The following is an 11,290-nucleotide window of genomic DNA, read 5'->3' on the forward strand; positions in this document are numbered from 1 at the left end:
CTGTGTGAATAGCCTATCCATATCTTTATTATTTATGGTAACAATGCAACATTTTAAATTACAAATTACAATACGGTTATAAGTTTAAAACATCATTCCGAGCCTCCACTCCCAACTTCATGCTGAACAGCTGAACCACTGGAAAAATGAAAACAAATCAATCAGCTGTTTGAATGTCTTTTCTATTATATTCTGTGATATTGTGATATTGTTCAATGTTATTATCAGTCAGCGATGTCATACGTTTAGTCACCGATGGTTAACATTAACCGTACCGGTTTTTATACTTTGAGGTTATGTTGTGGTTTTGCATAGATTGTTGTAGTGTTGTAGTTATACTGTAACTGTTATAGTGTTATAGTTTAACTACAGTTAAACAGTTTACACATTTCAGATTTTGGGTGTCTGGAGTCGGGACTTTGGTCGTTGGGTTGACGTATTTCGACTGAGGATTGCGATATTAAATGTTTAAATGTGTTTAGTGTAGAGTTTGAATATTGTCCGGTTGATTGTTTATATATTAAAGTTGTGATCAAGTCATACGCATTAACAAACTCAACATGTCGTTAGTTTGTGCCAGTAAGGATTTATCATCATACTTTTTATCCTCAACTATTAATTTAATATATTAATATAATTTAATATAAATTTAATTGATAGGAAATTTACTAAAAAAACTATTAAATTTGAAATTGTAGGTGTACTCAGTTTCTCTTTTGGAATCTCGAATGACAATTTATTGAAAAAATATAGTATTTACTTAATTTTAAATATAAAAATATAAAAAGGTAGGTAGCTATTAAATTAATTGAATCGATTTTATTTCATTATAAATTTACATAAATAAAGAAAAAACTATTTTTGTTATTACTATTTTATATTAACTCATTTTGTGGGGCTAATGAGATATTTGGCTTAGTCCCATGTTTTGTGTCTATGATAAAGACCACGTTTTGTCGATGAAAATCTGGTTTTCCGTTATTATATAATATCTAACAACATAATTTACAAAAAAGAAAATGTTTTCAATAATATTGATAGGCATCAACCAAATTTTCAAAATAATGACCTTGATTATACATTTAAAAAACAACCCATAAATATATTAAATAATTTTTAAAGTACAATTTATTTATACTTACTGTTAATTTTTAGTTTCTAATGAAGTACCAGAGCATCCTGTAGTATCACCAGTGTCCGGATCAATTTTTGAAAGACGTCTTATAGAAAAATATATCAAAGAAAACAATACTGATCCTATAAATGGCGAAGAATTAACTGTTGAACAGTTAGTGGACATAAAAAGTAATTAATTAACATTATTTGTTTTTTTAAATCAGTTTTAAATTACACTGTTTATAACTTGTTATAATTTTATGTAGTTATAATTAATTTTAACGTTAGCTAATGCTCTATAGTCTATATTTATTACTTTATCAGTAATAATAAAAGTCTCCAAGCTACATAACATGTGCCTGTAAACAAGTTTTTACTGGTTCAATAAATACTGAAAATAAGCCAAAAATGAGCTATTCATATTTTATTGTTTATTTTTTATAAAGTAAAATACCTCATGATTCTTTCATCACTGAAATCTCATTATTTCAAAAAGTATAAATGTTTTTGAAATTCAACTGAATTTTTTTTTAAGGACTTTTATACCTACTTTAAAATTGAATTTAGAATAAATTCAGGACATATACCACTTATGAAACATAAAAATATTTGTTATAACTCGGATCTCATAAGTATTTAAAGTTAACATTCCTGGAGTAGAGTGGAAGATCCATTATAGTTTGTTCGTCTACATTTTAAATACTTATGAAGTTATTTTTTTTAAATATCTCTTAATTCAATTTTTATAAATCAATTAAAAAAATGTTATGCTTTGTATATTGTAATATTAATTACTTGACATTGTGTATAATTTTACATTTTTTGAAATAACGAGTGTTCAATGTTTAAAAATCAAAAAAATCCGGGTATACTTCTAATTAATAATGATTCTACTTGCAATAATTAAACATAACTAAATTGAATACAATTTAAGTTTAAGCTAAATTCACTACATTACATTTAATTACTCTTAACACTTGTATAAACAATGATATGCAGTAACAACTGTTCAAAACTTGCATTGTTTATTTTATTGTATTGCTATTAAGAGGACGCCAAACCCGCATGTGTTGTCTCCGTCGTACAAGTACGTAGCATAGCAAATTTTACGCTCAGCAGATCACGTTTATCTCCGTTTTTTCATTTTAAAATTGAGAGTGAATTGACCTATTATAAAAATTAAAGGCAAGATTATTATCAAGTGCATCTCATAGGCTTTTTATTATATTTTAATTTTAAGCCGAGTTATGAGTATTTTTAGATATAAAAATTATTTACAATTTTAAAATACTCATTACTCGCTTTAAAATTAAAATATAATAAAAAGCCTATGAGATGCACTCGGTAATAATCTTGCCTTTAATTTTTTTAATAGGTCAATTCACTCTAAATTTTAAAATAACGGAGATAAACGTGATCTGCTGAACGTAAAATTTGCTATGCTACGTACTTGTACGCCGAAGACAACACATGCGGGTGTGGCGTCCTCTTAAACTTATAATTGTTAATGTTATTATTATTATAAATGGTATAGCTTACAAGTTTTTAATTTTTATATGACCCTTGATTAAATAAGTTAGGAGTTCTCTACTCTATTATAATGTATCTTGTGTATATATACATAAAAATGATGGTATTTTGAATAACCAAAATCAGACTATTAATAACACTAATAAATATAAGTTTTTTGTTGTTTATCGTCTAGTGTAATATCTTAATTATTCTACATTAAAATATATTATTGTGATCAATGAGTATAAGAATTAAGAGTATTGTTAAGAAGATGTGATACCCGCATGTGTCGTTTCCACCTTACAAGTTCATAACATTGCCAAAACTGTTTAATGCAGGATTGAGCCAATCAGTCTGTACTCTTAGTAGAAACACCAAAAGTTAACATGATGTAAAATATAATATTTTCTGTGTCGTAGATTTTTTATTTGTTTAACATCTTTAATAAGAAAAAAAGTTACAATACTTTTAAAAATCTGATATTTTTAAGTTTTTCAAACTTCAATAATTGTTTATATATCAATCTTATCGAATAAATAAAAACAGTGTGACACAGTCAAAATTCTCCTTTTTTCATGGTGAAAATTTGGTTTCTTAGTTATAACTGTAGACTTCTCTGTTCTTTCCTGCGCAATACAGTTTTTGTTACGTTACGCTCTTGTAAGATGGAGACAGCACATGCGGGTATAGCATTCTTTTAAGTACTATTATATTTTCCATTAATATTAATAGTGGTATTTAATATTTATTCTTTAGTAGAATAGTGTTATTTGTTTATCAATCTTTTTATTATGATTGTTAAATAAAATACAAAATGTATGATTGTATTAGAATTTACATTTTTTTTTTAGCATACAGTGTGTTCACGCTGAGAGGTGCCACTAACTAATTCAGTTCTATTACTTTGTATTGAAATGGGGTTTTCGCTGAATGACAGATTGTACTTAAATGCACATTTTTATATAAATTTCAAAGTTTTAACACTTTCAAGTTTCAATACGCGCATGCACAATAAAACTTACTTTTTTTAAATGATAACACCAACTTTTTTTTACATATTCGGATAGAGTATTTTTTTGTATTAAATTTTTTTTCTAATTTTAAAATTGACATATTATGTAATTTAACAATGACTATTTATGACTTTATGAGTAATTTGTTTTTAATGAATTTTAAACTAAATTTAACCATTGTTTGTGAATTTAGATTCATCAGTCCAAAAAATATTTTTATAAAACAAATTGTCATTTTCAAATTGAATGCTAAACCCTGACAACAATCCTTGTTCATGATTTCTGATTTGTAAGTGTTGGATAAACTCAGGTTTATATTGGTGCATTTTATTGTTTTTTGATGATCGTGGATAAGCACACATGTAGGCTATTACCTGAAATTCAGTGTCTTATTCAAAGTTATTTGGTCTAGGCAGCCGTTCTATTTTGATTGTTAGGAAATTGACCGTATTCATTTTATCCTCGTAAAAGTCTATGGACATAATTATGATGTGTATGAAACCTATCTGTATCAAAACCGAGCTGCTTGTCGAGAACTACGATTACATTTGCCACAAATTAAAATAAGTTCAACTTTTTTATTGTTATTAATTTTAATAAATTTCTTTTTTTGTAAATAACAATTTTTTCAGAAAAAGATGTGATACCGTGTGATACCTAACCAGAATAAAAAAAAAAACACGATGTTACATGAATAGTAATTGTCACATGATTAATTTGAAATTATTAAAACAATTATTACTAGTTAGTGAAAATAATTTATCAACATTTATTTATAAAATAAATGTTTAACAAACAGGATATTTTACTATCTTAATTACTGGCAAATGTCGTCAAAGTAATTTTAATATCTTATCTGTGATGTGCAAATAGCTATTTAACAATAAAAATAGATACTAATAAGTAACAATTATTTGAATTTAGTAAATAAATTTTATCAAAAACAAATTACTCATAAATATTAAATTACATATGCTAATTTTAAAATTAGAAAAAAAAATGTTAATACCATAATTGTTGAGAAAAAAATATTCTATCTGAATATGTAAAAAAAGTTGGTGTTACCATTTAAAAAAAAAAAAGCGGGTAAGTGGATGTCGCTCTGCTGTACTTGAGGAGGTGGAGTGGAACTCTGACTAGGGTAGGTTAAATTTGAATGCAACGATAGGTATCATTGTATATGAAAAACGATTCTGGACGGAGATGATTTGTCAGTCTAGGACAATATAGTATATTTAAATATTGTTATATATTCTATTTTGAAACAAATATTTTATTTTTCAATTAGGACTTATTTTGCATAAGGCATGGTTAATCAATTTTTCCAAAAATATTGCATGTAGTTATCATAATTCATAATGCCTTATATTATCATAGATATACAATATACATATACCTGGTTTGAGGATAAATCGTTATCGTTAAGCTATTTCGTAAAAATTTAAAATTCAAACGCACATAAAATTTTTCCTATAATGATGTTTTGAGATTTCTCTATAGCTACTTGAAGGAAAACTTATGGAAAACTTAGTGTTCTTTTTTAATCCTTAGTTATAAACACAAACAATATTATGATTTTTCAATTTCAAAATTACTGGCAAATTTTCGCGTTTTCAACAGATTTCGTAAAAATTTGAACTATAAACGCTTATAAAAAAAAATTGTGACTAACGATTTTTAATTTTTTTTAACTACAATAAGAACAACTCATAAGGAACCTTGTATTAAATTTTTAAGTTTTTTTGGTTATTCAACATTTTTTTACTGACACTTAAAAAAAATCGAAATTTCAGTGGTCTATAAATAACTCAAAAAAATTCAAAATTTTTTGAAAATTAAACTGTATATAGATATCACTAACATAAACATTTGGTGAAAATTTCAAGTATTTACAGTGATAAGTTTTTGAATTACAACTGTATAAAAAAATTAATTTGGTCAAAAACTGGTTTTGCGTGAAAATTCCCGTTTTTCTGTCATTTTTTTGAAAACTGTTAGAAAATGTTTACCTTTGACCTCTATAATGGTATAATAAAGGATATTCACTTTTACATCGGAAACCACCCCCTAAATTTGAAATTGAAGCATTATTTCGACTAGTTATGCTGTACACGACAAAAAAAAAAAAAAAAAAAAACATCATTGTAAAATCAATACATTCATCACTTCGTTCAGAATCTAAAATAAGTTAGTTGTATCGCGCGCGCACATTGAAAGTGTTAAAAATTTGAAATTGATCTAAAAATGTGTATTTAAGTACAATCTGCCATCCAGCAAAAGCGCCATTTAAATACAAGGTAATCGAACTGAAATATTTAGTGGTAATGTCATAAATAAGTTTTAATTTATCAAAATATTAGTATATTAGTTATAGTTTTATAACATAATTTATGATATTTCTATTCTTTTTTCGTTAATAAATTATGTAATTAATTAATTTTCAATTTTAGCTGCCTCTATTGTTAAACCTAAACCTGTGACTGGCACTAGCATTCCTGCAATATTGAAAATGCTCCAAGATGAATGGGATGCAGTGATGTTACATGCATTTACACAAAGACAACAGTTGCAAACTGCTCGACAAGAATTAAGTCATGCTTTGTATCAGCATGATGCTGCTTGTCGTGTGATAGGCCGTTTGACTAAGGAAGTAACTGCTGCTCGTGAGGCTTTGGCTACACTTAAACCTCAAGCTGGAATTTCTGTTGCCGATTCATCTGCAAATGCTGGACCTACTACAATACCACAACCAGTATGTTTAACACTATTATGTAACTATATTTCTATTGCTTATATTGTTTACATTCCTTATTTGTTTTTTTTATAGGCAATTGCTATGGAAGCTGCTGGAATGCCAAATCAACCCACTGAAGAAGCGGGTATAACTGATGATATTATCAAAAAACTACAAGAGAAGGCTACAGTTTTGACACAAGAGAGAAAAAAACGAGGACGCACAGTTCCAGAAGACTTGATGGACCAAGAATCACTAAAAGGATTTAAAACATTGGCATCCCATCCAGTATGTAATTTTAGTTGTAAATGATAAATTATTATTTATAGTATATTTAATTAAAATATTTAAGTAACTAGTATTATTTTACATTATACTTTATAGGGCCTTCATAGTGCTAGTGTACCAGGAATATTGTCTTTAGACATACACAGTGAAGATACTAGTAAAATTTTGACTGGAGGAAATGATAAAAATGCTACAGTATTTAATAAGGATACTGAACAAATCATAGCTGTTCTGAAAGGTCACACAAAGAAGGTTACAAGAGTTATTTATCATCCAAATGAGGTAAAATCTATAAATTTATAAATTATAATTTTTTTTATTATCTCATTGTTGCAGTTATGAAAAATTTTAATGTTATGTTTTTACTGTAAAATAATCATTGTTTTTAAGGATGTTGTGATAACTGGATCACCTGATACAACAATTCGAGTATGGAATGTTGGTGCTTCTAATCCCTTATCTCAAATAATTAGAGCTCATGAAGGTCCAGTAACTGGAGTGTCGTTACATCCAACTGGGGATTATGTTTTGTCGACATCTGTTGATCAGAACTGGGCATTCTCTGATATTCGCACAGGAAAACTATTAACCAAAGTAAATAATTAATTTAAATATAAGTAAAATTAATTTACCAATTATTTTAAATTTTGTATCAAATATAGGTTGCAAGTCAAACTTCTAACAACACTTTAACTACTGGACAATTTCATCCTGATGGACTTATTTTTGGAACTGGTACCTCAGACTCAAATGTTGTGATTTGGGATTTGAAGGAACAATCTAATGTGGCAACCTTTTCAGGTAATAACAAACATTTTTTTTCTTGATCTTATATTAATTTTTAATGGATATATTCAATTTTTTTTTAAGTATACAAATATAATTATTTTGTTTCGTTTTCTTACAGGACATTCTGGACCAATTACGGCTATATCATTTTCTGAAAATGGTTACTATCTTGCTACTTCAGCAGATGACTGCTGTGTAAAACTTTGGGATTTACGTAAATTAAAAAACTTTAAAACTCTCGTCATGGATGATGGATATGAAATCAAAGACTTATGTTTTGACCAAAGTGGAATATATCTGGGTGTTGCTGGAACTGATGTCCGGTGAGTAAAAATAGTAAAAAGAATTATTGAAATTTATTACTCACATATTACTTTCAATTTTATTTTCAGTGTATATATGTGTAAGCAATGGCAAGAATTGAAAGTGTTCAATGATCACACAGCATTGGCTACAGGAATTAGATTTGGAAAACATTCCCAATTTATTGCTTCTACTAGTATGGACAGAACTCTGAAACTTTATGGAATTTAAACAGAAATAGTGTAAGCTTTGACTCAATTTTAGGTTAAAATAACTTAAGGTGTAATACCTTTTTTACTTGCAATATTGCACAAAAATTTAGATTTTATTAATAAAAAAAACCCCTAAAATCATATTTGAAATTATTATTTTGTTGGTATTAATTTATTCCTTGAAAAAGAAAATATTTTTTAGTTTCTACTCGTAGTAAAAATGACTGATTTACTGTAGATCATACATTTTTAAATTATCATCAAAATTGGTGAAACATTTTAATATATTATTAATAAGGCTCGGAAATTGATGATCGAAAAAACCTTTTAAAGACTTCAAATATGTTAAGTATGAATAAATGATTTAAATATAATAAAAAATGACTTCAAAATAAAACCAAAATATTACCATTAATTAAAAAAATAACTTTATTAAGAAATAAATGACTACATTTATTTAGACATTTTTTTTTTGAACATGTTAAAAATTGTAATATATAATGTAAACAAAGTAATTCCGTAATTCCCTAAAAAAAAAAGGTTTAAAATAAATAAAATCATCTAATCAAATTTATTACATTGAACATTTAAAATGTATTATGATGAAAACCAGCTGCTTACTTCATTTTATCTATATTATTGTTATCTTAGTGTGATTGGCATATATCTGACCGCAACCAGTAGATAATTTCAGTAGTTATTTTTGTAACACTTACCTATAATAAATATTTTAAAATAAAATAATTAATTAATTTATAAGAAGATTATGCTAGATTTTAGAAAAAGATAATATAAACTTTTTAAAAAAATGATTAAAGCTAATATAATGATATTAATAAGAAATGATAAAAAATGCAAAATAAATTTGAATATATTAGTTTTAGACCATTCAAATCAGAATTTTAGCTTGAAAGATTAATGTTTACTTCAATTAAAAAAAAAAAATTCAAAATGCATCAACTTCCGAGGCTTTATTACTAAACATAATAGTTAAGTGTAAAATAAAAATTATAAATTGTATGATAATGATGATGTTCGAATGAAATTAAAATGAGCTATGTTTCTCAATGACATTTATATTAATGGACAATGTATATAACATTTACAGTCAACTTTTGTCATTTTTTATGACTGTATTATTATAACATTGTATCATTATACTGTTTCAATCCTCATTTCATATATCTGTGTATTGAATTTTTAATTGCTTGATCTATATTAATTGTTTTAATATTTTATAAACCGATCAGGACAAATATTATTTAATTCTAAAAAATTATAGCCACATGATAAATATTTTATCCTGAAAATATTAGAAACTAATTTATTGCCCATTTGGTTAAAATCATTAATTGGCCATTTATTATGTTTATTGAATTATATAATTAGATATTTGTTTTCATTCTGAACAAGTGTTGAAATCAGTGGCGTAACTAAACTCTATTCACTTTATGAAGGAACTTCAGCATTAACTAGTTTTTGTCAGGCAACACCTGTTTGTTGACCTTATAGAGTCAACCATTATTTTGCTTGTTTAAGCCACATTTATGTGCACAAATTGGCTTTTTAGGTCCTCTTTAACGTGAATGGAGTATAGAACTTATTTTTAAGAGAGGGAAGGGTTATATTATTAGATAATGTGTTATATCTAGAGAACATTAAATTTGAATTAATTAAAAACTATTTGCGTGGGAGAGGGGTACAAGTAGTGTGTACCTTCTTGGCCGCAGTACTGGTCAAAATTATTTAATATTATTGAAATAAATATAATTGTTCTCTTGTTGTTAATGAACACAAATGTGACTATTTATTTATTGGGAATATTGATGGGTTTCATTATTTATTGTAAACTTTAATATTATTATTAATTCATGATTTATAATATTCATGTCAAAATATTTTTTATGTTCATATAAATAATACAACAATTATAATAAAAATATTGAATTTTTTCAAACAATTATTTACAATGAAATATATTATTAACAGTTTATTTTAAATGTCTGATAAATAAATTACTAAAATAAAAAAGTTGGTATATGGTTTTTTTATGTTAATACACATCAATATAAAATAATGATAATGAGTGCATTATTATCAGTGATAACTTATCACGATTGTAGCATATCAAGATATATTGTACAATATAATTAAGTTTACATAAGTTAAAAAAAATGGTGAACTATGGTCTTAATAAAATCTTAATAGCTTTTAGATAAGTCACTGATGTCATCATTATTTTGCTTTTAAATAGGTAGTATGAAGAGTACCTTAAATACATTTTTCAGTATATAGTTATTCAGAATCGTGGAAAAAATGCCCACGGAAAAAAAACCCACGGAAAAAAAGCCCATAGAAAAAAAACACATAAATAAGAAATTATCAAGGAAAAAAAGCCCTCCGAAAAAATTAAAATTAAAAATAAATGATAATACATCTATATTTAATATAATTATTGTATAATATTTTTTTTATTTTTAATCTAGTTTATATAAGTTTATATAAATTGAACTTTGCTTAAACCAGTCAAAATATTAGTTGGGTAATAAATTATAAAATTGAAATTTATTGACAAATGACAGGTATTTGTATCCATCCAAATAGGTACTAACAAAATAATATGTAGTATTCCATTAGTATGCACTTGGTTGTTGGCTGTAATTATTGTACCTACACAATTACTATTACAATTATTATTTTTGCGACTATTGCGATTATTATTATGAATAATGATTATGTTTTATTATCTGTAATATTGTGATGATATCATCACTTATGACATTTGTTAATTATTATATTAATTATAGTTTGAATTATGTACTGTTTTATCACAAAATAAAATAACTGTGTGATTGTATTATGATAGGTATTTGAGTTAATCAACAAAATAATATAAATCACACTTTTATTTTCGTAGTGGTTTTTCCGTGGTTTTTTTTAATTTTTGGGTTTTTTTTCCGTTGTCATTTTTTCCGCTTACCAGTTATTCAATAATAAAGCATGCTCAGTTTATTTATTGGAGCCCAAATGTTTTCAGACCATTTTAAGATCATTACCAGGCCATACTAATAAAATATGTACTTTATGCTTAGTGCTTAGGTACTCAATTACCTGTATATACCTTTAGTAAATTGAGATACCAGGATTCAGGTATCCTCATTACACTGTTAAATCTTAAATATCAACTTTTGAATACTAATTAATTATATACTATTATCAATACAATATTACAATACATATTATAAGTAGTATAATTTTAAAATTTATTTTTTTGATGAAAAAAATTAAATTAAATATAATATACATGTCTTAGGGAATCGGTA

The 11,290-nt window shown here is 25.8% G+C and overlaps 1 protein-coding gene across 1 annotated transcript; it reads left to right on the top strand.

Annotated features, from left to right (window-relative positions):
• Nucleotides 1–355: 355 nt before the first annotated feature.
• Prp19 (pre-mRNA processing factor 19) lies at nt 356–8,110 on the top strand. Its single transcript, XM_015522777.2, has 9 exons — nt 356–579; nt 1,156–1,305; nt 6,092–6,393; nt 6,469–6,663; nt 6,760–6,945; nt 7,054–7,257; nt 7,326–7,464; nt 7,571–7,775; nt 7,845–8,110. Exons 1-9 carry the CDS (start codon nt 561–563, stop codon nt 7,984–7,986), a joined length of 1,542 nt encoding a protein of 513 aa, XP_015378263.2. The 5' UTR covers nt 356–560; the 3' UTR covers nt 7,987–8,110.
• Nucleotides 8,111–11,290: the final 3,180 nt, after the last annotated feature.

Source organism: Diuraphis noxia, unplaced genomic scaffold, assembly GCF_037042655.1.
Source record: "Diuraphis noxia isolate RWA-SAM2 unplaced genomic scaffold, SU_Dnox_SAM2 contig0002, whole genome shotgun sequence".
NCBI classification, from domain to species: Eukaryota; Metazoa; Arthropoda; class Insecta; order Hemiptera; family Aphididae; genus Diuraphis; species Diuraphis noxia.